Below are 27,098 nucleotides of genomic sequence, written 5' to 3' on the forward strand. Positions count from 1 at the left end.
TGCTCCAGAATTGTGGTCTCCTCTGCGGAGTAAGGTGGTTTCCAGCGGAAATACGGAATTTGGGGTGCGGTGAGGGTACCCAGGCATAGGTAAGTGAGTTGAGCAATGAAGAAAGAGAGAGAGAGAGAGAGTACCTTAGACAGCTGTCGGAGCATTACGGTGGACTTCAAGGGTGATATGCCGTGGCTCTCTCACGATCACCCAGAAGAGACGGAGTCTTCTGGGCTTGGGCTTTGGCACAGAGTAGAATAATTCCGAGGAGAGAAAATGTCCGTCACGGGGGGGAAAGAGGAACTTGGAGTCCATGTTCTGGCGCGGAAAATTCTTTCTGGTTTCTTGAATTTCGAGTGCTCGGAAGCATGTCGTTGGCATATGTCTTAACATGGCGTCTTGGGGATTCAGCCTCGCACTTGGCATGTCGAGCAGAAAACGTGGTTCATCCGCGAGGCGCTATTGGCCGGCGATCTGAAGACTTGGCTTTGAGGGGTGACGCGAAGAAGGGGGGGGGGGGCCTACCACGGTTCATCCTTGAGCAAGCAAGCTGTGCCGCTTCTGACAGCAAGTACCCAACTACTTTTACCTGTTACAGGCAAGTACACACGAAGTACGCAGGAGACGTAGGCCAATCGTACGGTTCCAACCAAGTACGAAGCAAAGGTGCAAAGGTGCCTTGCCTTGGTTGGTTGGCATGCGGCTAGAGGTACAGCTAGCCGGCTGCAGGACTCGAGACGAGAGTCGGAGAGAATTCTACGACGAACGAGTATTTTTGTCTCCAAGATAGACGAAAAAGCAAGTCAGGAAACCCCACGTGCTCAACTCCTCGACAGCTCTCTTACCTGGCCCGGAAGCGCACGAGCGTTTTTGATGATGTGTGAAGTTACCACGTCTAGGTTCTGCCATGTTCGTGTGCTCCTCATGTACCCAGCTACTGCTGCATAGCAGTATTAGTAGGTACTATGGTAGATGTGCGTCGAGACTGCGTGCATGGCATGTCACCCGTTCCGTTTTCTTGTCTTATGAGCCGTCGCGTGAAGCTTCCGGAGTAGGTAGGTAGGCATATGCTCGGGATACCTGAAGACGACAGGTGTTCGCGATGCAGCCAAGTGGCCCATCGACGTCTGCGTTGTGTGGGAGACTTGCCCAGTACAGACACACATATTTATGGACTGCCCAAGTAGAGATACCTGCGTGAGAGCAGAGATGTCTGTTGCAGTGCGACGTGCAAGGGTGCAGAGCTGCGAGACGTACCCCGCACCTGCCTGTCGCTAACACAAGCGGGCAGTTCAGTGTGAGCAGCAGCAGCAGCAGCAGCAGGGGGGCCGCTGGAGGATGATCGGGATGGACAAGAGCGCACCGGCTGAATGCCCCACAATTTGGCCGTCACTGTTGCTGCTCAGCCCCTCCAATTGGACAGACCGGCGCAGTGGTTGGCCAAGAGCCGGCCGGCGCCCATTGGATTTCACGGGCTTGGGTTGGGTTCTAGTGCAAGGTTCTGCTCCGGTCCCCAGTCGCTACCTACCTTACGACACCACGGATACCAACCACTGACCAACCCTACCCACCTTGCCTTGGTCCCCCAGTCTCCATTCAGTTCGACTTTGGAGAGCCTGCCCGTGGTCCATGGAGCTTGCTTGACAGGTCCAGCGAGAAAGAGGAAGACCGGGAGAGAGAGAAAGCGAGAGAAGGCACACCTCGCCTGCGTCAACGCCTCACTCATACCTACCTACCTTACCCATGCGAATACCCGACCCGAACTCTAGATCTACCTAGACCCGAGGTGCCGCTCTACATCTCCCTTACGCCGCCATACGTTCGACTGCCCTCTTCTGGTCACCCTGCTGGTTTCTCTGCTACGTCCTCGGTTCTCGCAACTGGCAGAGTTGCAGAACGCAATTCACCTTTCCCACCTTGCTTGAACCTCGACGGCTATCCAGACTTACCTCATATCTCACTTTCACGCACACCCACGTAGTCCAACCAAGGCCACCACCCGCGCCGCAACGACACCGTCTCATTGGCATCCGAACGCCGCCAACCGCCATCTACCTAGCTGCAGCAACTCCAAGTACAAGTCCTTGGTTCGCTTGGGCCGTGTCCCTCTTTTGCCTGGTAAGCGTCGCCATTCCTCTAGCAGACCCCTCGTGATCTTCTCCCATTCGCTGCAAGTCAAGTTTGGTTGCCTGTGCAGTCCTTATCAAGCATCGTTTATTATACCAGTACTCTTTGCTCGAGCCTCATTCCGCTTTCACATATCGAACACTGGTTGCTATTCTCGTCAACGGCACCTCCGTTCTTGTAACCCCCTTCTGGCAAGCGAGGTGGTAACAGGAACCAACACTCCTGGCCGGTTCCAATTAGTCCTTGTCGACCCGGCTCAGCAGGTTGCTACTTTACCTGACACCCCCTGCCACGATCAATACATCACGAGCTACCGGCCAGATCGTTCCCTGCCATCTGGGGATCCAAACTTGGATAAGACAGCCCTGGACCGACAGTGTCGCCGGGGTATTAGGAGCCCAACGGGCAAAACTGGCGCTGACATGGGATATTGCCCTCCGCTGCCAGCAACTATGCACGTCCATTCACCACTCTCGATGCCCCCACGCAGCCTCTCCTCTTGGTTTCTCTTACCTACTCGTCGTAACTGCTCCCATACATTACGTCTGGCCATGCCCATGCTATGCTCAATGCGTTGGACAGGCCCCCTCTCTTGCACCACAACATAGCAGTCACCGAGCACCGAGGCACGCCCGGGATAGCTTCAGCCTAGCCCCCACCAACATCTCCATTCTCGCTCGCTTGAGGCGTCTTACGCAGCCTGAGTTGTTCTCTCTGTATGGATACCTCTTCAGGGGTCCTTCTCCTCCCGCGCATGTTCCGAAAGTCCAGAGCTCCAGTTACTTCGTACCTGTATGGGCCAAGCGGCCAGCCCGCTGCGGGACAGAACACCAACCCCGAATGCTTATGTTCTGTTTATTCGTTTGAGAGATCTGTTTTCTGACTCAATCAACAGCTTCTAGTCTTCTTCGAGTTGAGTCTATACTTGCTCTCGACTGTCGCTCCATCCTGCACTCCCCCGGGTCTCATCATTCCAGCCTGCAAGAAAAACACCCAAGGCAACCAACACCTTGAGCGGTCTTCTCCTCTTCCCACAAGCAACTCACGCCACCCAAGAGCCCCCACGTGCGACTCTGATCCTTCTTTCAGCCGTGTCCAAGACACTGTTGCCGCCCGTCGACGTCACCTAGTACATCCTTGTGGCAGTCACCCACTTTGCCTGCCGCGGCGACAGACGCAAGTTGGCAGAGCTCTTTTCTGTCATTCTGCATACATCCGCCTGCAGACTACTTACCTCCGGCTTGCAAGTATTGGAGTGATAGCATATTGTTGCTGTTCAAGCGAATTCCATCGCCTTTGGACGCCGTGATCTCACGGGCGTCCGTCCATCATGTGAGTCTCGTCCACGAGTTCTTCTGCGCCCCGTCTTATAAGTGCTCAAGGCATTGGCGCAGACGTACGCTAATATCTAACACAGGAAGTTCGGCAAGCAAATTCAGAAGCGCCAGCTTGAGGTCCCAGAGTATGCCGCAAGCTTCGTCAACTACAAGGCTCTCAAGAAGGTATGTGAAGGCTTTTCAGTAAACCCAAATCTGTCTCTGCGATCTCATCCCCCGGTGCTCATCCGCTTTGGGCGGCGCGTGGTGAAGAAGACCACAGAAAAAAAGAAAAAAAAAGCAGAGCACGAGGACTTAGTCACTCGGTACCCAAAACTACCCCCTCAGGGATTAGGGGATGGAGCAACCCCCCATGACATTAACCAAATAACACACGGCATTGCAACTGACACCGGGCCGTATTCTAGCTGATCAAGAAGCTGTCGGCTACGCCCACGTTAAGCGCACAAATCGATCCTCTGCGCTCCGCAATATCTATAGACTCCCAGGCGGCTCTTCAGGCCAACAAGGCCACCTTCTTCTTCCAACTGGTAAGTTTCGACCATGGGCCAGTGCAATGAATATCCCACCATACCTGCTAACTCTTGAACAGGAACGAGAGCTCGAAAAGGTCAATGCCTTCTATTTGCAAAAGGAGGCCGAGGTATGCACTCATTTTCCTTTGTCTGCTGCAATGCCTCGCTCGACTTGTCTTAACCCCTTATTAGCTCAAGGTCCGCTTGAAGACTCTTCTCGACAAGAAAAAGGTGTTGCAGTCGCGTAATGGCGTTTCCAGACGATCAGCAAAGTTCACCACGCTCGAAGAGGGCTTCCAACAGTTCGCCAGTGACCTGAACAAGCTCCAGCAGTTTGTTGAGATCAACGGTACCGCCTTCTCCAAAATCCTCAAAAAGTGGGACAAGACATCAAAGTCCAAAACCAAGGAACTCTACCTCTCCAGGGCGGTGGAAGTCCAGCCCTTCTTCAATGCCACGGTCATCAGCGAACTCTCCGACCAGGCGACGACCAGTCTGCAAGAGCTTGGAGCTTGGGCCGAGGGAGACCATGTCACCTTTGACCCACGAAATGACCACATCGTGAGCAGTCAACATCTGCTTGGGACCGACGAGGGCGATGCCGACACGCTGCTGCTTGATACCGTTATCTCCGGAAACCTGGAGGCGTTGAGGGATCTGCTCGTTCGGATGCGGTCTGCGGCGCTTGGCTCGTCCTCGGGATCCGAACTCTCTCTGATGGAAAGAATTACCAGGACTTTTCTTGCAGCAATCCACGAAGCACCGAAGGAAACCCTGCAGGTTCTACTCGAGACGGGCTTGGTTGACATTCAGTCGGAAGATGACATCAACGAGAGGAATTGCCTACATCAAGCTGCCATCTACGGAAACAATTTTGTTCTCGAGTATGGCATCACTAAAGGCGTTGCCGTCGACCGTACCGACGTGTATGGTAGGGTCCCTTTGCATTACGCCAGTATGCATGGCCGCTTGGACATGCTCGATGCCCTCTCCACTGGTAAGTTGAAGAAGTTGAGCCTGTGCCCGTGGGCGAGTTTGCTAATCTTGGGTTGCAGCGAATGCCCAAACGATCGATCTGATCGACCACGACAACTTTACGCCGCTTGTACACTCGATAATCCACGGACATCTGCAGTGTGTTGAACGACTTCTGGTGAAGTCCGCCCGCATCGACCCGGTGTCTGACGCAGACCATGTACCACTTAATCTTGCATGCGAGCACGGTTCGCTGGCAATCGTGGAATTGCTGCTCAAGCATGGGGCACAGATCCTCCCCGACGCCGAAGGACTCTATCCCCAACATCTTGTTGCTCGGTCCGGGCAACGGCCAGAGCTCCTGCTTTTGCTGAAGAATTACGGCGCAAACCTCGATCAGATTGACAAGCTATATGGGTGGACACCGCTGGTCCATGCCGCGAGCGAGGGCAACGTGCCGTGCCTGCATGCTCTCTTGGAAGTTGGAGCCGATCCAAACATCGTCGACGAAAAAGACCTGCCGGCAATGTACTACGCCGCCTGGGAAGGCCATTTGGAGTGTATGAAGCTACTGACTCCCTACAACGCGAGGACAAAACCGAGCCCGATGGTCACACATTCCGGAGGTTTAGTTCCAATGCTGACGAGCAGTGGACCTGAGCCGATGGCTCTCGATCCCGACGCCATCCCCGAACTTGAGCTCCCACCGCCGATAATACCGCTGCGCCGCTACGGACATAACTTCCTGGACACAAAGACTGTCATTCAAATTAGCTTCGAAGAAAACGGGGACCAGCCGCTGGTGTTCTTCCACGATGGCAAATATCCCGCTGCACGCCTCACCATCTCGTCCAAGGTTTCTGATCTCATTCCCAAGAACATCATGCTGCCTTTCCAAGAAGATACCCGGCTTGTTTCCTTTCAAATTGATAACCTCGAGTCTTTTACCCTGGACTTCGACGTCTTTCCCACCTATGGAGCGAAGATCATTGGCAAGACGGTGGCACTCCCGAATACGTTCAAGGCGCTGCTCAGCAGCTCCGGAAAATGCTGTCTGCCCCTGTTTGACCCCAGACTGCGCGCAATCGGTCAGATCAGCTTCCACACGCAGGTCATCAAACCCTTCAATGGAAAGCCGCTGGAGATCACCGATTTCGAGACGTATTGGAAGGCAACAAGCCAGTTTGACCGCAGCCCAAGCACATTTGTGACGGGCTCGAGTCTGTCTGGAGACTTTGTTCGGTTGTTTGTCCAGCACACCAGCGATGGTGTACCAGTCTTGTGGCCGAGGTGGACGATCCCATGCGGCGGGATTGATTTGCCAATCTCGAGGTTAACGATGGAGCAATTCAACACCATCACGTCTAAAAGCCCAAGCCGAGACGAGCTGTCCTCGCTGCCGTCGAAGCAACTGGACGCGATCGCTGATGTCCATCGTGTTCTGGCCACGGCAGGTATTCCTCTTAATGAGGCATTGGCTTTGCTTCCCCACGGAATGCATGTCAATATCCAGGTCCTCTACCCAACGCCCGAAGAGGAGCGGACCCAGGGCCTTGGGCCGTCGCAGGATCTTAACACGTTTGTTGACTCCTTGCTTACGATTGTATTTGATCATGCGCGCGCCCAAAGAGCCCAGTCCCTCGAATCGGTCCGTTCTGTTGTCTTCAGCTCATACAACCCGAGCCTCTGTACGGCACTTAACTGGAAGCAACCAAACTTCCCAGTTTTCTTGTGTAACGACCTTGGCCGGGAAGACTCAATGTCGCCACCAGACATTATCCAGAGCCATGGACGCAGGTCCGCGTCGATCAAGGAGGTTGTCAGGATTGCGCAGAGCAACAACTTCATGGGTTTGATTTGCTGCTCAAGATTATTGGTATGTAATGCTCGTTTCCTTGTATGCCTTGACATTGCCCGCTGATAACATCCAGGAAATGGTCCCTGCTTTGGTTGATGCCATCAAGTCACATGGGCTGGCGCTTGTCACGGACAAGTCGCTGGACCCTTCAAATACCAACTCCCTCTCTGACCCATTCCCGAGGCTGCCTAAGGGGGTGGACGGTGTGCTGAAAAGTCATGGTGTTTTGCGCTTCAACGAGTCCATCGATGTGTAATGCCTTTACAGATATTTTAAGAGTCTTGTAATTACGCGTCATTCAGAAAATAGACTTGCGCGCTCTGCCCTGATGAGCAGTTCCCAGCCGAACTCCAATTCCCAATCATTACATGCTTTAAGCGACTACAGGTCATCAATCTGGCATTATTCGTGAAAATGCATTCCCCGTTTTGTTAGCATCTGCTCAGGCGCCCTTGTAACCATACTTGAGCGCACTTAATTCCTTTTCAGGGTCGACGCTGGCCATGACCACCTTTGCGAGGATAATGACTATGTACACAATGGCAGGTAAGTTTCCCAGCCCGACGTGCCCGAAGGTATCCCTCTCGCCGGACTTGGTCACCATACCCGTTAGAACTAGCATCGCGCAGAGGCCCAAGTTGAGGTACGGGAGGTACTGCTCCAGAGGGGACTTGTGCTGCTCGGTGAAAGAGAAGGAGCTCCGTCTGCGCCGACGCGTGGTGGTCGAAGGGCCGGGCTGATACTGGTAGGAGCTCCCGGAGACCGAGGAGACGGAGGACTCGAGCGAGGAGGAGGGGCTTGTGTGCGGCGTCTTGGGCCTAGACCAGGCGTCAATGAAGGTGATGCCCGTCTCCCCCGGCGCCTGGGTGTGTAGGAGGTAAGCCGTCGACAAGAGGGAGGTAATGGAGAGGAGGGAGGCCATCATGGACGTCAGGCGCAATAGCGAGATGAGGTACGGGATTGTCGTGAGGACTGGCAGGGCGAGGAGAAAGGTGCGGAACTGGGCGTTGCGAGCGGCGTTGTCGTCCGCTAGTTGCTGAATGAGCTGCTCCTGCTCTGTTCGGGCAGAGGTCAGCAATCCGTGCGATTTGACGGCGAGGTTTGGAGGTTGGGGTCGCTTACCTTCTTCGTCCATGGCTTCGGGTTGCGAATCTGCTGAATCGTCGTCCGTGGGGTAATGGAATGTTCGCCGCAGACGGGCGCCTGCGCCCCTGGATTCTGCCATCTAGATGGGCCTCGTGCAGCTGTGATGTTTTGTAAGTAGTATCGTTACGGTCGCGAAGCTTTGCGCGATGTCCACGTTATATTTTGTGGTGTTTTGTCAGTCGTCGCAAAGGGAAACGTGGTGGTGAGATATATCACCTGGCGGGTGTACTTAGGAGGGGAAAGAATCAGCTAAATGCAAGCAGGAGCTTTGATAGGCAACCTTCAGCGCAGAGCAATGACAACTCAGCCTTATGACGCGCGCCGAATGGCCATGCGAACATGGATGTGCATTGTAAATTGATTGGACGAAGCTCAGCAAGGCTTTTTTGGGGGGGGCTTGCTGGTGCTCTCATTTTTTCCCCCTCTGCGCGGAGGACCCTGCCCAGAAGATTGGGGGCGTTAGAGCTAGGCCTGGGCCCGCCCACTACTGAAGCCGACCGCATGACCTGATTCGGGAATCTGTTGAGTTTTCGTCGCAAACCACCACGCACGTCCTACCACGACTCCGACATCTGGAACTTCCTGGGCAATAGCTAGGGCTCATACAGTTTGCCAGACATGCTTTCAAGAACAGTAACGAGGCGGCTCGCCTCCTCGCTGCGCAACGCCGCTGCACGACCACAGTCACAACTCAGGAACCAGACACAACGGAGATGGGCAACTGCGGCGCCGAAGCCGGGATCAGGGCCCTTGATGGAGAGGCGGGCTGATAGAGAGCTTCCGGGTAAGCTCTCCCTCTTACTTCCTTAGCTTCACCTGCCTGCCTGTTTACTACTGGCCCAGAGCGCTGACAGTTGCGATGTAATTGTGTGAAGACATCAACCAAATCACCTTCCGCTGGTCCCGCTCGCTCCCCATCTTCGCCGCCGCCATCGTCCTCTCCAGCGTCGCAATCTTCAACTACCAGAAGTCGTCGTCGCCCGTGATCGCATCGACAATGTACGCCCTGCGCACCAACCCGCGGGCCCGCGAGCTGCTCGGCGACGAGGTCTACTTCAAGCACCAGATTCCGTGGATCTCGGGCGAGATGAACCAGCTGCACGGCCGCATCGACATCAGCTTCAGCGTCAAGGGCACCAAGGGCGAGGCCGTCATGAAGTTTGCCAGCTTCCGGACCTCGCACAAGGGCTTGTTCGAGACGACCGAGTGGAGCCTGGAGACGCCCGACGGCCGCAAGGTCGACCTGCTGGACGGCGCTGATCCGTTCCGGGGCATCGTTGGTGGGGATTTGGACGAGGATTTGGACGAGCCTGCGTCGGCGGCGACGAGAGGCTTTAGGCAGAACATCAAATAAGGGGCGAAGCAGTGGTCGTGCGAGCGAATCGAGGAATGGGCTGTCAAAAAGTGCGGTAGTAGGTGGTGGTCATTGGGATATTCGGGCGAAGAGAGCCGCCCAGTCATGCGCCTCGTAGGGGGGTGTAAATGTACAACATGTATAGTACACGGACTCATAACAACAACGGTTAAAATGGGAAAACACTCTTTACGAGAATGTCGAGTTCCTGATCTCCTTGAGTTGCAGGTGCCTTTCCCTTGCCTGCTGCAGTCTCGCCTTGTTCTCCGGCTTGCTCTTCAACAACTCCAACAGCTTCTCCTTGCGGTACGGCAATGCCGGCGCCTTCCTCTTCTTCGCATCCTGGATCTGCACGAGACAGTTCTTGGGCCCTCCAACAGCGCCCTTGACGAGCACGACGCCCAGCTCGTTGTCCACCTTCAGCACCGTCAGATTCTGCACCGTCACCCGCTCGTTGCCCATCCTTCCAGGCATCTTCTTGCCCGGCATGACTCTGGAACCGGAGCCTTGCGAGGGACCGGTGGTACCGATGGTACGGTGGTTCTTGGAGTTACCGTGCGATGCTTCCTGTCCAGCGAAGCCGTGGCGCTTCATACCACCGGCGAAACCCATGCCCCGGGTGTTGGAGCGCACATCAACATACTGGCCCGTCTGAAACCAGTCCGGGAACAGCTGTGAGCCAACGGGTAGCAGACCCTTCTCATCGCGGACCTTGAACTCGGCGAGGTGGCGCTTGGGCGCGATGCCCTTCGCCTCGTAGTATCCCAGCATTGGCCTGTCCACGTTGCGGGGTTCCTTGCTGCCCAGGCCGATCTGAACGGCCCAGTAACCGTTCTTCTCACGTGTCTTGTTCGCGACGACCTGGACCTGATCGAGCTGGAGGACGGTGCAGGCGACTCGTTTCTTGCCGTAGTAGATGGCGGTCATGCCCTTCTTGATCGCGAGGGCGCCGGTGCGGAGAGGAGTCGTCTTCTCGCGGCGAGCGAGGGCGGCAGCGGGACCGGTGGTAAGGACGGGGAGACCGGCCGTCGGCTGGTTGAAGCGGGCTGGCTTGCTGCGAGGGGGAGCGGTCGACCAGCCGTACTTTACACCTCGCTTCGCGGTGAAAGGGAGCAGGTGGAGGCGGGGTCCGGCGAGCGCGGCATTGGATGTCGTGGACGACCCGGTTCGGAGGAGCTGGAGACAGCTCGGAGGCAGTCGGGGCGCCATGGCGATGGCTGTGTGTTGTGGCAGAGAGCGTGGATTTGCACCGAATGACGCTCTGGTGGTCGTGATGGAATTTTTTGGGTGAGGTCGGATCAGAGTGCATGCGAGGTGGAAATCTCGAAGTGGCCCGTGCACACGCCAGAACGCCAGACCAGTCAGGAGCTTCACCCAGATTCTTCATCTTCTTCACGTTTACGTCCTGAATACATCGCCTTCAATTCTTCTTCACTTGGAACTCTCACCGGAGCACTTTGGAAGGGATTTAAGATGGCGTCCGTCCAGAATGCCAAGGCCCGTCTCTGGTATAGGATTCTATATCGCAACGCCCTCCGAGCCGTTCAATTCTCGGCGCCAGCTCGATACGTCGTTCGCGACCAGCTAAGGGCAGCCTTCCGAGAGAGGGACGGAAAGCTGAACCATCAGGTATGCCAGAGGACGAACTGGTTTCTACAAAATGCGGCCCAAGACAGGGGACTTGAGCACAAGATCCTCAAGAATCTCATCAACGTTGCATGTGAGCGTTACAAGAAGAAACCGTGGAAGGCCAATTACCAGAAGGATAAGGACAGGAAACATAAGCCCATGTGAGTATCCATTACGATCGAGTGCGTGTGATATGGATGCTGATTCTTTGTATTTAGGGTACAGGCCACTGAAGAGTTTACAACCACCTTTTACCACCACTTTGATATTACACTGGCCATGTTGAACAAATCGATGGGTTTGGCCTTGCGCTGTGGTCCCGTTTAATAGCATGCAGTGGACTGTCTCTTCTTTATTCGGAAGTATGATCGCATAGGCGAGGACGCCGACATGCCACTCATCACTCACTGGAGGCAAGTCAAGCTCGGCCTGACAAACATGTCGGACTGCCGCTGGAAGACGAATTTTACTGGTATCACAGCATACGCAGGATGCTTGGACGGCTCGTCGAGGCAGGCTCATCAGAGCAGCCTTTGATGCTAAGACTAACAAAACGCGCAACTTATTGTGGCGTCATGGTCGAAAGACGGCAAGACGGGAGGGAAACACGACGGCTCCGGGCGAAGATGCAGCCAATCCTCAATATCCGATGGTAACCTATTGGAGGAACCGACACCCTCGCGAGAAGATCGCTGGTGCGACTTTGCAGACCCAAGCGATCTGCAGGCGCGTGGGGTCCGCAAACTCAACAACGGCTCACCCATGGTTGGTTGAGCGCTTCTGCGAAATGGTGGCGGCGGCAGCCCTTTTGGAGCCATCGAGGGCTCTCCTCCGTCATGGAGGGTAATGTAGGGCAGGGAGGGGATGAGCGGCTAGGGATGCAGTTGGGATTGGGGTGGTGGTGGGATATTTGGCACGACCGAACATGACTCTCCAAGGTCGCATAAGGTAGTTCAGCAATTTGTCGCCGAGCCGCTGCTGGCGCCCGTTAAGTGCTGATTCTTGCTGTTCCTGAGCTGATCTGATCTCGCCGCTTAAAATGGAAGCCTGCTTTGAGACGCCCAAGGAGGCCAAAGATGACGGCGATGGAAATGCGGGTGGGATGAGGGGGAGACGTGTGTGGTGTCTGGACGTGTTGTGTAGTCCGAGGACTGCGGTTCGCTGGGAGCGACGCTGTTGTGCGTGATGGGAGTTACCCCCAATGGAAGGGTCGGGGGACAGAGCGAGAGAGAGTCAGATTTGGGTGCTGAGATAAGGTACACCGTGTTACTGGGCGTTCAGAATGGCACAAGGGACTGGGTTGGAAAATTGGAGAAGCTGGGGAGCTGAGGCGACGCTATCAGCTCCGTGTCGGAGCCAAGAAGTCTCGGCCGTCGCGCCGTGTCGGATCCCTTGGCCGGGGACGCTGGAAGGTGGTGCTGAAGTGGTCCTGTTTGTGTTTTGACTATCTCCAGATCGTCCGGACAAATACAAAAATAACGACCCTCGTCGGCTGTTATTCCGGGAGGCCGGCCAAAACATTGGACATGGCTCCGTGAAACCGCCGATACACTGCGTTGGGCCCGTTCGTTGTCGTAAGGTGGTCGACCGAGCCTGCGTTCAAGAGGTGAGCGACGCAAGTCCTCGAAACAGCGTCAAGTTGAGTCTACGGAGTCCACTTGGAATGTTGCCTTCTTCTCTCACACACCGTCTTGCAGTCCCTCCTACTGTGAGTGACAGTGTGGTTTCTCTGGCTTGTGACGGTGGGTCGACAAACGGTACGACGGTCCAGTGAGGGGCGGCCGGGCTGTTTAGTGTTAGCGGCCGCTAGGTATCGACAGCCCGAGCAAATGAGAGAGGCAGGATCGCTGGAGATCCAATGACCCCCCCCCCCCCCGTCCTCGTTGTAGCGGATACTTGCTTCGCAGTGTTCTCCCTGCGCTGTCGATGCCGCTGCTGCGGTACAGTGAAAGCCCGCCCGCAACCACCACCTGGGCTCAATGACCATCAGATGTCCTCACCACTACACTGTACCCTACCTACCTTGGCCTGGAGATGCCAATCAGGCGCTGTTTTGGATGTCTTTGAGCGGGGCAAAAGGGGGCCTCCCAGGTGCAGCTTTCCGCACCTCACCACGAACGGCCCAGGCTTTGGAGCTCCAGCTGGGCCTGCCGGATGGACGTGCTGCATCAACCTCACCTCACAGGCGCATCTCGGTGGAGTTTTGTACCTCCACACGCATCCAGCGCTGTGGCGGTACCTCGACAACCACGAGGAACGACGCAGCTGCGACAAAAGGAGGGAGGGAGCTGGTGCTGGGCAGGTCCAAGTACATGAACCTTGCCTCTCCCACGTCGTGCACTCATTCCATTGCCGACCCCGCAGTCCCAAGGTGCCAGTTGCTTTTACAAAGTGGTTGACGCCAGCCCTCAACTCTACTTGACCTGCTTCTCCTCTCAACTTAACCCGCAAATCTCCCATGGTTAGCGGGTACGACAGCGTCATTCTCCGGGGGTTCGGCCTTCGATCCCCAAACCATCCTTAAAGTCGTACTGCTCGCGTCCCAACTACCGGTCCATCTTCCTCGTGCTCGATCTCGAACTCGTCTCTCCTTTACCGAAACCCTCGAACCACCCAACTCTCTCCACCGGTGACAAACGCCCACCGAATACGGTCTGGATGGACCCATCGCCGCTGGCACCGTGCCGTATCGCGACCGCGCTGAGGACCTTGATCTCTCGCGAGATCACCGTCTAAAGGCGCTGCCGAGCTGCCATTGCTGGAAAGCATGCCCGCGACAGAAGTCGAATACCATCCAAGACACCATGTTCCGGTCCTCCAACCGACTGCGATCATGCCTCGAGCTCAAGAAGAGCGCCCGCAGAGGCTGGTCAAGCGGTACCGGACCGAAATCGCTGCAAGCACGTCGAGCATGTTCTCGACCGTCGTCGCCTTCCCCCTCGATAGCGTGAAAACGCGAATGCAAACCTACAGATATGAAGGATTTCTCGATTGCGTGAGGCACACTTATCGCACTGAGAAGCTGAAAGGCTTCTTTCGGGGTACGCGCCTCCAATACTTGCTCTGCATGCACTCCCACACCACACCACCACAACCCCTCATCTCGACTCGCGTACTCAATGACACTAACCTTTTTGCCCCCCTAAACAGGCGTCCTGGCCCCGATGGCCAGCGTCACTCTGGTGCGAACCATTTCCTTCTCGATTTACCAACGCGCCAAATACACGTACTCTGGCTGGATCAAGCAAGCCTGCGGGTTTGACGTCCTGCAGCACGTCAACAAACAGGGCACCTATCCAAACCTCTATTCCATAGCCTGCTTTGGGGCTGCCGGTGCCTCTGCCGGCTCCTGCATCACGCTTCTTGCTTGCCCTTTCGAATTGACGAAACTCAGCGCCCAGGTATCAGTCTTATTGTCTGACCAGAAGAAGCTCGCCGAGGCCAATTGTCGGGCTACGAATGGCCACCAGGTTGCGGCCAGCTACCAGAACAAGGGCACATTCAAAACTATGTCCAACATCATTCGCCACCGGGGTGCTTTGGGGCTCTACACTGGCTTCAACTTGCACTTGTGTAAGTCTGCCCAGGCGTACAACCCCATCCATCCCTCAGCTGACCCATTTTAGTGCGAGATACCTTGGGGACGGCCATATACTTCATGGTCTACGAGAGCGGCAAACAGCTCGGGACTACGTTTGGCGGCGACCACCCCACCACTAACAAACTAGCAGTCGTGGTCTCGGGTGGGCTTTGCGGGATAGTGTCCTGGGCAATGATCTGTATGGAATTGTCTTATCGTCAACGACGGATTGCGGAACGCTAACTGTGCCAGATCCCATTGACTCGGCAAAGAGCATCTACCAACGAAACTCTCTCTTGTACTCCAAGGGCCAGCAAGTTGAGCCGCCACCGAAGATTGAATTCTTCAAAAAACACATGTACCGCGGTCTTGGAGTATCCATGGGACGCTCGTGCGCTGTGAACGCTATTTTCTTCTCTGCCTTCGAATTCATGAAGAAGCACGTCAATTCACTCGATGATAACTAAGGGACTTATGTAATGAAGTACATGGCGACAACCGCATCGGAAACATTGACGGCTGCATCGAGGAAAGGGCGGCGGCGTTTTGGCTCAGTGCTCAGGATGGAGCCACGGGCATAAGGTCTGTTAACAAACAAACAAACAATATGTAAGGAATACGGGACGACTTCACGGACGATAGTTTAGTTCGTAGATTGGACTTGCAACGCAAACAAATAACGATTTTCAGCATGATGCATTTCGTCATTCAGTCACGCCGTGATCGTGATGCCCTCATTGATCCGCAGGAGGAGTTCATTACGTCTTAGAAGCTAGGGTTCAAGTTTGAAACAGCCTCGGATTCCTTGCCCAGTTCATTCGTGAGTAGTTCGGACTGCGCATGGCGTTTCGGTGAGAGTGACATGCTTTCTTCACCTGCTCGGTGTATGCTGCAGCCAAGTGCCGGCCCCTGCTTCTTTTGCGGGGCCGTGCACCATGCCCCGCAAAAGAAGCACGTGAAGATAACACTTCACCCGACGTCACGCAGCCTGCCCTGCCTTACGTAAGTTGCAACCCGACCAGGATCGCGTTGGGCGGCTTTGCATCCCATCCCATCTCTTGTTCCGAAACAACTGACCTCGCCCTCAGCCCTGGCGGCGTATGCTCATGCACTTCAAGCATTCAAGCACCGCGTCGCATCGCATCTCATCTACTGCACCTGCGCCTACCTCCCCCAAGTGCGAGTTGCTCTTGCCGAACTTGCTTGACGAGTCGCAGGGCTCAAGTATCCATCAGTGGACATTTGAATACCCTTCGTCTCCGTGATTTACTGTTGTTCTTTCGCGCAGCAAGTGCCACTTGCTGTCGTCATTTCGTCAACTTTTGAGGGCTTGAAAACCCAGGACGCTCTTGTGCCTGCCACACGTGGACGTTGTTGACTTGACTTTCGTCTTCAAGCCATTGCAAGCCTCGATCGTCACATTCACTAACTGTCTATCCATCTTGTTGCATCTTTCTTTCTTTTTACTCTCCCTACCTACCGGATCGTTATTGAGGTTTGATCCTCAAGCATCATGGTAAGCTGATAAAAAGCACAAGTGCATCGTCGAAATGGGGAGAGAGAAGAGGCCTCAGCCGGGCCCGGCCACGGCGAAGGACCGCCACAAACGAGCTGGGAAACCTAGCAAGACCCTCGATCGGAGCGTGCCCCTGCCGCCGGGACTCGTCGCCGCGAAGCCGGTCAACGCAGTCACGAACTCAAAGCACCAGTCTTATTTCGAGTTCATTGAGAACAAAGACAAGAAGAAGCCCCTGCTCTTCGAGGTACAGCCCGAGTCGAACATGCACGTCGGCCGCTGAGCGTTAAACTGAACCACAATCACAGATCACGGCCAACCGTCAACCACCGCCAGGGATGAAGTACATTCCAATGGGCAATCCAGAACTCACGGAGCGGTGCAAGGAGATATCAAGAGAAATTGGCGCTCTTGTCTACATAGTGGTAAGGCTGTCGGATTGAGAGGTATCAGACAAAGTACTTACGGGTTGGAAAGACATTCGCGAAGAAGGACGCGTCGGAACTGAGCCAACAGATCCACCGAGTCGGTCATCACATCCGCGAAAATATCGTGGATCGTGCCATGAGTGAACTGGGGCAGGATGCCTTTTACGAACCGACCACAACAGGACCAGACCAAGTCGAGGAGATCCCTCGCTCCCAAACGGAAATCAACAGGCAAGCCGATGCTGCACTGCGCGAGCTTTTCCCTCGCATTCCGCATACCGACAGACAGCAGATCATCGATCATGCGTTCAGAAAGGTTTGTTAATGCTTGCCAACTGCACGAAATGCGTGCGATGCTCACGGTTGCATAGGGCAAGCAGTTCAAAGGTGAACTGGTGGTGGGGTTGCAACAGGAGCTGTCGCTTTCGCGGCGCGTGCAGCTCGCCGTCCTCGCCCACATCCGGCACAACCACACGAGATACGACGAGCTCCTCCGCGAGACATCATGGCACAATGCCAGAAGAGCTACAGAGCAGCTATGTCTGGACATTCTCGTCAAGTGGCGAGGCGATGACGAGAACGGACGTAACCAACTCGACGAAATCCTTCGAGAGGTAGTCGTTCTATCTGATGATTCTGATGACGAGGATTCTGGCGAGGAGCCTGATTCCGACTCATCAGCCGTGCTCACCGACAGGTCCATGAATGTCGCAAGAGTCCCGGTGCCAACCATGCGTCAAGACCGTGCCAGCCGGAGCCGCATGTCGACGGCATTGCCGTCCCATCCAGGATCTCCCCAGGCAGTCGCTACGCCAGGAAAGAAACGGGTCAACAAGAAGCATCGCAGACGTGCTGCGAAGCATAAAGAGCGTAACTTCAGTAGGTACGAGGCTGTCGCAAATGCCAGATGGTCCGCAGCCATGAATCGGCAGAAAGCAGTGTCCAACGCGCAGCCGCAGGAGACCGGTGTGGTGAACGGTTCCGTTAGTCACGGAACGTATTCCCAAAGTCAGCCTGTTGTGTTCATGGATGGCAGGGCGCCAGTGATTGACCTCGGCCCTGGGCACCCGCAAAGGCCAGCGTTCGGCTCCTTTGCCAGCAACCCTTCTCGAGAGGTCAGGCCGCTCATGGACCGTTCCTTTGCTGCGCCGCCGATCGATTCTCAATATTTTGCTTCTGGTTCTTCGTTGCACAAGGTAAATGAATCTGGGAGTACGCCTGGCCACGGCTCCGTTGGTCCTCAGGGACCATCAAGCCGCCAGCTGCAGGATTATCTGATTCCTTCGATCGAGCCCAAGTCCCCTCATGCTAGCAAGCCCCCAATGCGCTATCAACGCCCCTTGGTGGAATACGCAGATCTTGGAGATGACCAGCCCTATCAGCGGAGAAGATCACCACCTCGAGGCCCCACCCTACGAGAAGCAGACCGGCTGTCCCCTCGCCGGAGGAGTCTGGGCTACCCAGAAGGTGCTCGGTCGTTCCATGACGGTCGTGAACAGCCGCGAGCTCCCCCTCCGGCTCGGGCCCCATCTTACATCGAGTTCGCACAGGATGTTGCTCGACTGCCAGCTTACCAAGCTCCGCGCCAGGTCGAACCTTCACTGCGGAGAGATGAGGCTGTACTGGGAGCGAGAGCCAATCCCATTATGATTGAGAATCCGCATGCTCGATCCCAGACTGTTGTTCTCGGTCCTGGAGAAAGTGTTAGGGACAGATTTGGCCCAGACGTGGAGATCCTGTCCGTCCGCCGCCCCCTGCGTGACGCCGGACCTGGCCTGGAACGTCGTGTTGCGCCCATGGACGAAGGCTTCATCCGCCTTAGAGAGGATCGTCCCCATTTGCCTCGGGATGGCCTGAGGGAAGAAGGTTTCCTTCGGATCAGAGAGCATCCTGATATTGTGCCACGTCGTTCCACCCCAGTGGCAAATAGCAGACACTCTCTGGGCGATCTAAGATCCACCTTAGACTCAGACCGGTACCAACCACATGCAGCACCTGGACAGGCTATCTATGTGAGGCGTGCCGAGAGGATGCCTCCGGCTGATATGACATACCCAGTTTCCGGCGGACGACGTTTTGAGGGTGCGATGAACGATAGACTCGCTCAGCGCCACATACCTTCGCCTGTGTATGATGGAGCGTAAGTCATGCGTCACGTAGAGATTTATTTCTCATCACCTACTAACTGCGAAATGCAATCAGACGCACTGGTGGTTATCTACCACACCAGCCCCAGGGAGCATACGGTATCCCAGTCCATCGGCATGCTAGACCGACAGTACGGGTTGACGACCCCCAGAGATTTGAGAGATACCCGCCACCTCCTCCTGGGCAGTCACAGTGGCCGCGTGCAAGCGACGATGTAATCATACTTGACTGATCACAAGCACGATCTCTACAACTGAGAAACGGGAGCATGTCTATGGCTCTCACCAGAGCCTCCAGCATTTGTGGGGCGTTGGAGGAAAGCATACATATAGTGAAGGACTTGGGGCCTTTACACCTGGATGGAAAGGTTAGGTTCCTGACTTTGGGACTGGTTTGCATTTGCATTAGAGGTGGGAGGTATAGAGAGATGGGTCCTGTTTTTGATACCCCTGCGGAACATGATAGCTGTGGAATAGCAGTGATTGGAGGAGCAGCAGTAGGACGACTGTTGTCCGGAGGTAGCAACGAGGCTGAGGACATTCATGAATCAAGAAGAATCAAAATATCAACGCCTGAATGGCTTATCGCGATATCATATACCGGTAGCATTTGCAGTGTGCCTCTGAAACTGAATCTAATGGCCGCCGCCCATAATGATGTAGGCCTCTCGATGTGATGGCGCAAGAACGCAAGTAGATGGGTGAATCCAAAACGCAAAGTGAAAGCAGTCGTACCGACCATCCTAACCTAGGGCCGCATCGCCGCGCAAGATGACAGGTGTATAAACATGAGCGTACTCAAACTCCATGAAATGCAACCGGCCTACGAATGCTAATCCGAACACAGACGCCTCATCACTGCAAAGGGAAGGAGGGAGGGGGGGGGGGGGGGGGGGAAAGAGAACGAAAACACATGGGAGGGCTACGTCATGACGCCAACATGGCCTGTCTCGTCCTGACAGGCTGCTGTGCTTCTTCTGCTTCTGGCTCGTCGGGCAAGACGGGTTCTGTGTCGGGGACCGTGGGCAGCTTGTGTTGTTTGGGAGGGTTGCGGGCCGCCTCCTCCGCGGCGACGCTTGCCTCCAGAGCCGCCAGCTCGTCTTCGACCTCTTCCTCGTCCTGATTCGAGATGCGACCGCCAAGCATATCGCTGACTTCCTGCGAGTGAGAAAAAAGACGACTCGTCAGCATTGTACTCAGCTAGACAGACCACCGCAGCTGTCCAAGAGCCCGAGGTCTGGGCGCGGCGGCGGCAGGAGCAACGAACCTTTTGGTAAGCAATGGCATCGGCCGTCTCACCCATGAGCTTCTCAACGTGCTCAATGCCGCCCATCTCGGAGTGTATCTCCTTCAGAACCTTGGTACCCTGCTGCAGGCCAAATACAACATCCTTCTGGATCATGGCGAACTCGACGGAGGAGGTGAGCTTCTCGAGCTGCTCGAGCTGGGCGTCCGTCTTTTGGAGGAGGGACTCCTGGTACTTTTTGCGGCGGAGGGCGAGGAGGGCGCGTGGCTTGTCGCCCTTTGCGAGCATCTGCTTCGCGATGGCGGTTTCCTTATCTGTCAGGACGGTGATGCGGCGCTGATACTGGTGGAGCTTGTCGCGTTGGAGCTTCATGTCGAGGATTGCCCTGCGGGAGGGTGCGCGTCAGTATTACGGTCTTGCAGAGACTACTCAAGGAGTGCATAGAGGCGGCGCATGAAATCTGCGACGCTGCGCACATGGGTCGTGAAGGTAGGGGAAGCAAGACTTACTTGTCCTGGGCGGTGACTTTACTTGCGTTGCCGCCCATCTCGACAGGTTTCTGCGGCGATTGGGAACTCTTGCTGTATTGTATGCACGATGACAGAAGACGTGGGATGCGCGAAAAGAAAACAAAGGGAGCGCCGTCGTGTGTGTGTATGCAGAGGAACGGACGTCGTCGGTGGTCGGGCGGCGATCGGGGGTGTGTTTGGCGGTAGGTGGTGGTGGTCTCGTGCTTTGCCCGGCTCGGTTTCGAGGCGCAACGCTGCGACGGGCAGCGGGCGGACCTGGCTGGGGAATGGGTGAGGGGACCAACCTACCCGCTGAGGAACACCCTGATGGGAATGTGAAGTTCGTCATTGCCCCATGTCCGACGTGGGGCCGAAGTCTTATCGATAAGACAAGAAGCGGCCGGCTTCGCGCGGGTTAAAAGGTACCGAGGTACTTGGGTGCGGTCTGCAACTTCATGTCTGTTTACATCGCGATGGCTTCAAACACCTGTTCTGCGCAAGTAAAGTTGCGAGCCAAATGCTCGCTCTTCTATGTCTCTTGATAAGAACCATCAATACTTCAAATCCAAGAAAAGTGAAAACCAAAAATGGGACCTCGTGTCCCATCCTCTAGGCCCCAACCTCGCGTGACGAGAATCGAACGGCGCCCCTCCAGGATTACCAGAAATCCTATGGGAGGAATTTTTTTGAACGTGTGATTTTACCAACTGGGTCACGCCGTTTTCGCTGAACTGGTTGAAAGAACTTGAGGCGGAAGTTGACCAAATACCATGGGAGTGAGGAAGGTGAGAAGTAGTGGGGCTGTCACAATCGAAGGAAGGAGCTGTTGCTCTTGAGGAAGGAGCGAGGGCAGCTGGATCCAGCCTTGGGCCAGTTCTAGGTGAAGCTTCGCTCACAAGGGGAGTAGCCACCCCTCTAAAGTGGTCATTTATGCACTTCCTTGCTGCCAGTGGCTAGCCGGTATTTTCCTGGTATATTCATCATCTATAGTTGTTCCACAGCCTGGAGATTTATATCGTTCGATGTTTATATGTACTTTAAGCCGTTGGTTTTCACGGTAGGGTACCCTCAATCGGTGGTTCTCATCACGGACCACAGCTCCGCCTCAAGCCATAACCAACAACACGAGCGCTTGCTAAGCCGCGGCTCATATTTAATCCCAATGAAGACGACGACGACGTTAGCAGCGACGACGGTGAATCAGAGCCTGTAACCACAGGAAATGTGGTCACTCTGGCACAGGGACAATAGGCGGTCTCCTAGACTATGTGATACTAACATCATCAATAGAGCGTGAGAGTAGACCGTCGTCTCGTTTCCAGAGTTCCACGATATCTGAGCACAAATATAGTCTTTCTGACCCGGCAACAGGAGTTTCGCTGAGCTGAAGTCCACGACCCTCCAGTGGCATCTTGGACTCGCTGCAGCCTGTCATCGACGCATATCAGAGTCTCTACTGTACGGCAACTGAACGTTAGATTTAACACTTCTAGATGAACGTATCAGAGTCCAGTGAGTCTTGAATTTCCCATCTCGGCTGCTATTATATATTACACGTGAGGCACTTCGTGCCGACAATCACTCTTGCTCCGGAATCACGTCTGCGATCATCCAGTGCGGTCGTCCAGCACCGCTCACTATTTGCTCAGCATGAGAATCATCCTAGAGATACCGTGGTCTTCATCTCATATGGGATCGAAGCCGAGGTTGTAAAAGTATGCTCATAACGCCGGAGAACAGACACAGAGCCCCTCAATACGATGTGTCTTGCTTCTGGAATCACCGACATACTTGGAGCATTCGTTGTGTACTCCGACCAAACGTCACGTTAACTTTGAAAGCTGAGTGTGTCTTATAATCGCCTGTGGATTCTGGCAGAAAATACCAGAGCCCACTGAGTCCAGTATCACATGTATGGGAATGGTGTCAATAATGTCATGACTTCGCTGTTCTTTGGTTGATTCGAATAAGTATGTCAATTGCCATCTCCTCATGCATGTCCGTAAGAAACCCGCCAAACGCATCGCGGCGACTGCCTCCTAAGGCTGGTTTGACCGAACTACCAAGTTCCCTATGTTTGGCAAAATAGCCGCTGAATTGCTGCTGAATTATAAGAGCTAATAGAAAATATGGCTTTATATGTCGACCTTCACACTTACAGGCAAAAAGAGCGCTTCCATGTGTATCATTTTGGAGCCATTGGTCACTTACATTAATACGCTTCAAGTACGGTGCAAGTGTGAGCCCTGCAGCTTACACGCGTAACTTCAAACAAGAGCACCAATACCTGAGCGATCTACATGCCTAGACACACCGTTATGCTCCGGTCTTGGACCGGTGGACGGGCCGTGTGTGGGTCTGCTCAAGCATCACTACTCCGGGCTCCGGCCGGAGCCCGACCACATCGGCCCGGTAACCTCATCTGACAGCAACTACCTGCGCAGAGGAATTCGCCGCGCGGACGGAAGCAGGCTTGTCGTATTCGTAAATCTCACAGACATGCAGCTCGCTTCCTTTGGGCCTCGCACCGCCGGCTTGTTTGGTCCTGCAGCGCCGCCTGGACCTCTCCGATGAGAAACCGCCCGACCGGCGCCCCGTGCCCATCCTGTCCGGGGAAGCTCATCGGCGCCGAGTACCTGGCCGCAAGAGCAAGAGCAAGAGCAAGTGCAAGCTCAAGCTTCATTCGTGCTCCTGAAACATCCCCCAGCAAATGCAAACCGCAACGGCAGAGTTTTCCTCGCCATCAACTAGCTCCCGCGGACCCGTGTACGAGAAAGTCTGTGTCCTCCGACGACAACGGACTGATCAACCTTTTCGCCTACCCGGAAGCCTAACCTTCAAACGCTTTAACTCTTACATAATTAATGTCACTGTTTGGCGTTGAAAGGATTGATCGCCCAAAATAGCCCCTGTTGTAGGTAACAACCCAAAGCGCCGCTCGACTTTTGTTGAGGGTTTGGGGTCTTCAAACAAGTTCCAGATATGGTTGTTGCCGCTGGATACAACATCACCCTGGCGAAAAGGCAACCCAGCGTAAAGTCAAGTATGCATACAATGCCACCATTTTGATTCCCGCGTTGTCAACTTTTCCATCGCCACCTACCAAGATAGCAGGAAAAGTTTGGGTGTTCCATTCTCGTCGTCCAAAGTCAAGGATCCCTGTCGTTGCTACTGCCATCGCTCCATGGCTGACCGGGAATCGCCAACACAACAACGATTAACTTTCACGGCACTGCCCGCAACCCCGGCAGATGCACGTCTTCCGTTCTGCAACGCCAAAACTTGATATTGCGACACTACAGAGAACAGATAGGGGCAGTCAAGCCAAGAGGGACAAACACCAAGAGGTTAAAATAAAACTAAAAAAAAAAATAAAAAATAAAAAAAATAAAATAAAAAATAAAAAATAAAAAATAAAAAATAAAAAATAAAAAATAAAAATAAAAATAAAAAATAAAAAATAAAAAATAAAAAATAAAAAATAAAAAATAAAAAATAAAAAATAAAAAATAAAAAATTATTCACACTCAATTGACCAAAGTGGTATCAGTGTCGCACTGAAGATATTCAGTCTCCTGAAGAAGGCATTCCATCTCCGCCCGCTCATATCCGTGCCGCCCACATCACGAGCCGGTTTGCACAGCGGACAGCAGAAAAACTTGCTCGGTGGTACCATTCGGCTTCGGAGATCTGCAACCACAGTGGGAAACACCCGTCTACCGTGGCATTCCCCCAGACGGCCAGCGCCGTGAAGCGAGCGAGCGATTGACCGGCCGGCCCGCCGATCACTCCAAACCACCAAAGATTGCGTGTGTGGCCCCCGTCCCGCTTTACAGACTTGGGGGCTTAGGAGATCGACTTTGGGCAATGATGGGCAGAATTCTCCAGCCGCCGGGCGCGCCGTTTTCAACACAAAGAAGGGGGCGACCCGGACACTGAAGGATTCCAGGCGGCCCGGATCAACGAACGCCAGCTATTTTTTCTTCTCTAGAAACAGGGTGCATTCCCTAGCGGAACTCTGCCATCGATCGGGTCCAAGGTCGTTAGTCGGCAAACCAACGGGTTGGTGTGGTAGATGCTATGTAGAATCATGTGTCCCGGCTGGGCATCAATATGCGATTCGATCAATAACTTCTTCACCCTGGCATGTGCATTGAGGCCCAGGATCAATGCAAACCTGCCAGCAACGTCGTGAATCAGTCTGAATGTGATAGAAACCGTAGTTATCTACGAAAAAGTCGTCCCCCTTGACGGCCGATCATCGCCATCTCGATGAGGAATTACGAAAGGGAGTCACGCTCTCGAAACCCGACCAACCGACGTCCTCACATGGTCCCGTTTCTTATTGCATGTGGCTGCGAAGATCTCCGCGCTACTTGATTTGGGCATCACCGGCGCCGCTGACGAAGCCGATCCTGCCCCGTCGATGAGGGAGGCCGGCGGACCCAGGGATGCGGACGGCGCAAGACGGGCGCCAGCAGTCCGATCTAAACGACGCGTGCGCGCCTTACAGAGGAGTCAACGGCGGGGGGCCGGTCACCTGCTAAACCAATCTGCGCCGGTTCTCTCGGCTAACCGTGACTAACTTACATCATCCTTCGTCTTCGCTTGGTTTTTGTGTTTTTGAGGCCTGCATCAACAGACGCGATATCCTGGGGAAGCGTGAGGGCTAGGCCAAAGCTAGCAAACCGAATAAACATGCCAAACAATGCAACTAAGTGGATTGAAGCATCGTCGAGCAGGTTTCTTGTTTAGTGGATTGCCCAAGGATGACTCCTCCTCCTCGACGATGTTCATGTTCTTGTTCTTGCTGCGCACTAAAATGGTGCGATTGCACAAATTGTGCACAAAGGGGTGTGTCTATGGAGAGAGCATAAGTGGTACTTGCTTCTCGAGTGGGACCCTCAGGAACGCACACCCCCGGGTCTCTGCTACGTTCACTCCTCCGAGCGGGCTGCGGCGGCCGGGGGAGGCTGGGAGGGCCGCAGCGTCCCCCAAGTCTCCGGTGCTTGCCGGCTCTCCCCGGCCTGTGACGGCGATCCAAGACAACGCATCGCCAGAGGACAAGAATCTCCACTTGTGCTTCGTTCAACAGACACCAACCATGACTGACACACGGGGGGAGCAGAACGTGAGTGGAAAGGTGGGATACCACAGAGTGGAAACCTTCAGGCTCGCTCTCAGTCGCAAACAATCCACATTGTTGCCAAACTTGTTTCCCATCACTGTAATCGATTGATTGAGGGCTGATTGTACGCAGTAGGCAAAAATGCTCCCCAAGCACGACGCTAGCTCTAGTGCCCTCTGTATTCCAGCCCTGTGAAGCATCTAGACTCTCAATCGACCGTAGGTACGTATGCATCCGTCGTTTCACGGCACTGGGGGACGTTGCTTCACAGTCACGTCCTTTGCGCTTTCTCCACGTCAATTACTTCTCCCTCGGTGGTCTGGACTCTTTTTCCCTCTCCGTTTCCACCGAAGAAGCTATCCTGTGACGAAAGTTATGCAACAACACGACGACCGACCCAGCAGTTGACAAAACGTATCCAGGTGACGTTGAAAAGACTGGCGGCGCGTGGGTTCGAACCGCTGTCCCCATTCGCTTCAGGCACAAAATGGAACCTTGTCGCAGAAGCGAGAAGAGAAAGTGGTCAATTAATGGCACGATTGTGGAATGGGCTCCATCTCGTCCTGCCCTCTGCCCCGTAGTACCCGAACGTAGGGAATCACGACCACTGTTCTGCCCACGTACGTAGTAGTTACGGAGACTACTAAGGTACGCAGTTGAGTACCTGCAGTGCTGCGTGTTAACCGGGAGCCATGACGAGAGAAACATGCACTCCGCATCGCAATGTTTCAACTACTCACTCGGCGTCAGCACGCCTTTTTTTTATGCAATAGCGTCAGGAGAGAGAGACTCTTTTGTTGAAGTCTAAGAGATTGCATCCCCACATCGTATGTTTGCAACAACTCATTGTTGCACGCCGCTGGTCCGCCGGAAGCCGAAAATACCACATGGTCAAAGTCAACTCAGCACGCACATATTCGCGGACCAAGTCAATGAAACAAGACATGTCGGCATTTCTTTTTCTTTCTTGGATAAGTTGCGCGGTCACAAACAGGATTCGGTGAGAAACCTAGGAAACCCCCTGAGAGACTTTTTATTTTTATTTTTAATGCCGTTCCGTGTCTCTCTTTTGAAAACGTCGCATAACGATGCAAATTATTCGCGTTGCCGGCCTCGCCTATCGCAGTGGCTTATGCGGTTTGGAACAACAAGAAGAAAGTTGCACACAGCCACGCGAGTGAGACACATGACGGGTCGTTGACGGGAAAACGACGGGGAAACATTCAAGGTGGAAACCGATGAGTCAACCTCAAACCAGAAAGACTCTGGAATCTGGACCTTGCACAAAACCCGTGACAGCACAAGACAGGCATACCACGGGGAACGTAGCCGGGGAGTCAAGGAGCCAAGTGGGCGTGGGCGTGGGCAGCATTGTCCCCAAAATAAATAAAAAAGATGGAAACAGGGACGCAACATCTGAAGTGGGATGGTATGTACCTTTGTCCTGGGTTCTAGGCGAGAGGGAGTTCCATTTCGTAGAACCTTGAAGGGGTTTCGGACTCTGCCTAGGAGAAAAAGGCAGAAGAAGGAATGGGGACAAGTGGGTAGTTGAGAAGAGTCACAAGCATGCAAATTTCAAAGTGCAAGGGAAAATAGGGTCGGGACCTCAGCC

At 54.4% G+C, this 27,098-nt stretch overlaps 8 protein-coding genes across 8 annotated transcripts; 5 read left to right on the forward strand and 3 right to left on the reverse strand.

Moving 5' to 3' along the window:
• Window positions 1-2,836: 2,836 nt before the first annotated feature.
• nuc-2 (Ankyrin repeat protein nuc-2) lies at window positions 2,837-7,059 on the forward strand (the record flags this gene model as incomplete). Its single annotated transcript, XM_037318379.1, has 7 exons — window positions 2,837-2,910; window positions 3,536-3,620; window positions 3,863-3,985; window positions 4,048-4,098; window positions 4,163-4,967; window positions 5,026-6,821; window positions 6,877-7,059. The coding sequence occupies 7 exons, from the start codon at window positions 2,837-2,839 to the stop codon at window positions 7,057-7,059; spliced, it is 3,117 nt and encodes a 1,038-aa protein (XP_037182474.1).
• A 186-nt stretch (window positions 7,060-7,245) lies between these two features.
• On the reverse strand, window positions 7,246-8,028 carry CGCA056_v003123 (uncharacterized protein; the record flags this gene model as incomplete). Its single annotated transcript, XM_037318380.1, has 2 exons — window positions 7,246-7,859; window positions 7,926-8,028. 2 exons carry the CDS (start codon window positions 8,026-8,028, stop codon window positions 7,246-7,248), a joined length of 717 nt encoding a protein of 238 aa, XP_037182473.1.
• Window positions 8,029-8,567: 539 nt separating this feature from the next.
• On the forward strand, window positions 8,568-9,303 carry COA1 (Cytochrome c oxidase assembly factor 1; the record flags this gene model as incomplete). Its single annotated transcript, XM_037318381.1, has 2 exons — window positions 8,568-8,733; window positions 8,825-9,303. The coding sequence occupies 2 exons, from the start codon at window positions 8,568-8,570 to the stop codon at window positions 9,301-9,303; spliced, it is 645 nt and encodes a 214-aa protein (XP_037182468.1).
• A 189-nt stretch (window positions 9,304-9,492) lies between these two features.
• CGCA056_v003125 (54S ribosomal protein L9) lies at window positions 9,493-10,512 on the reverse strand (the record flags this gene model as incomplete). The annotated part of the gene is made up of 1 exon (XM_037318382.1): window positions 9,493-10,512. The coding sequence occupies one exon, from the start codon at window positions 10,510-10,512 to the stop codon at window positions 9,493-9,495; it is 1,020 nt and encodes a 339-aa protein (XP_037182467.1).
• Window positions 10,513-10,776: 264 nt separating this feature from the next.
• CGCA056_v003126 (uncharacterized protein) lies at window positions 10,777-11,259 on the forward strand (the record flags this gene model as incomplete). Its single annotated transcript, XM_037318383.1, has 2 exons — window positions 10,777-11,093; window positions 11,151-11,259. 2 exons carry the CDS (start codon window positions 10,777-10,779, stop codon window positions 11,257-11,259), a joined length of 426 nt encoding a protein of 141 aa, XP_037182470.1.
• Window positions 11,260-13,765: 2,506 nt separating this feature from the next.
• On the forward strand, window positions 13,766-14,979 carry CGCA056_v003127 (putative mitochondrial carrier; the record flags this gene model as incomplete). The annotated part of the gene is made up of 4 exons (XM_037318384.1): window positions 13,766-13,973; window positions 14,083-14,505; window positions 14,559-14,711; window positions 14,765-14,979. The coding sequence occupies 4 exons, from the start codon at window positions 13,766-13,768 to the stop codon at window positions 14,977-14,979; spliced, it is 999 nt and encodes a 332-aa protein (XP_037182469.1).
• A 1,083-nt stretch (window positions 14,980-16,062) lies between these two features.
• Window positions 16,063-18,600, forward strand: CGCA056_v003128 (uncharacterized protein; the record flags this gene model as incomplete). Its single annotated transcript, XM_037318385.1, has 4 exons — window positions 16,063-16,275; window positions 16,337-16,453; window positions 16,506-16,772; window positions 16,828-18,600. The coding sequence occupies 4 exons, from the start codon at window positions 16,063-16,065 to the stop codon at window positions 18,598-18,600; spliced, it is 2,370 nt and encodes a 789-aa protein (XP_037182477.1).
• Window positions 18,601-19,530: 930 nt separating this feature from the next.
• chmp6 (Charged multivesicular body protein 6) lies at window positions 19,531-20,396 on the reverse strand (the record flags this gene model as incomplete). Its single annotated transcript, XM_037318386.1, has 3 exons — window positions 19,531-19,761; window positions 19,871-20,234; window positions 20,359-20,396. 3 exons carry the CDS (start codon window positions 20,394-20,396, stop codon window positions 19,531-19,533), a joined length of 633 nt encoding a protein of 210 aa, XP_037182476.1.
• Window positions 20,397-27,098: the final 6,702 nt, after the last annotated feature.

The sequence above is a fragment of the Colletotrichum aenigma genome (genome assembly GCF_013390185.1).
Source record: "Colletotrichum aenigma strain Cg56 chromosome Unknown KSG_Cg56_contig02, whole genome shotgun sequence".
NCBI classification, from domain to species: Eukaryota; Fungi; Ascomycota; class Sordariomycetes; order Glomerellales; family Glomerellaceae; genus Colletotrichum; species Colletotrichum aenigma.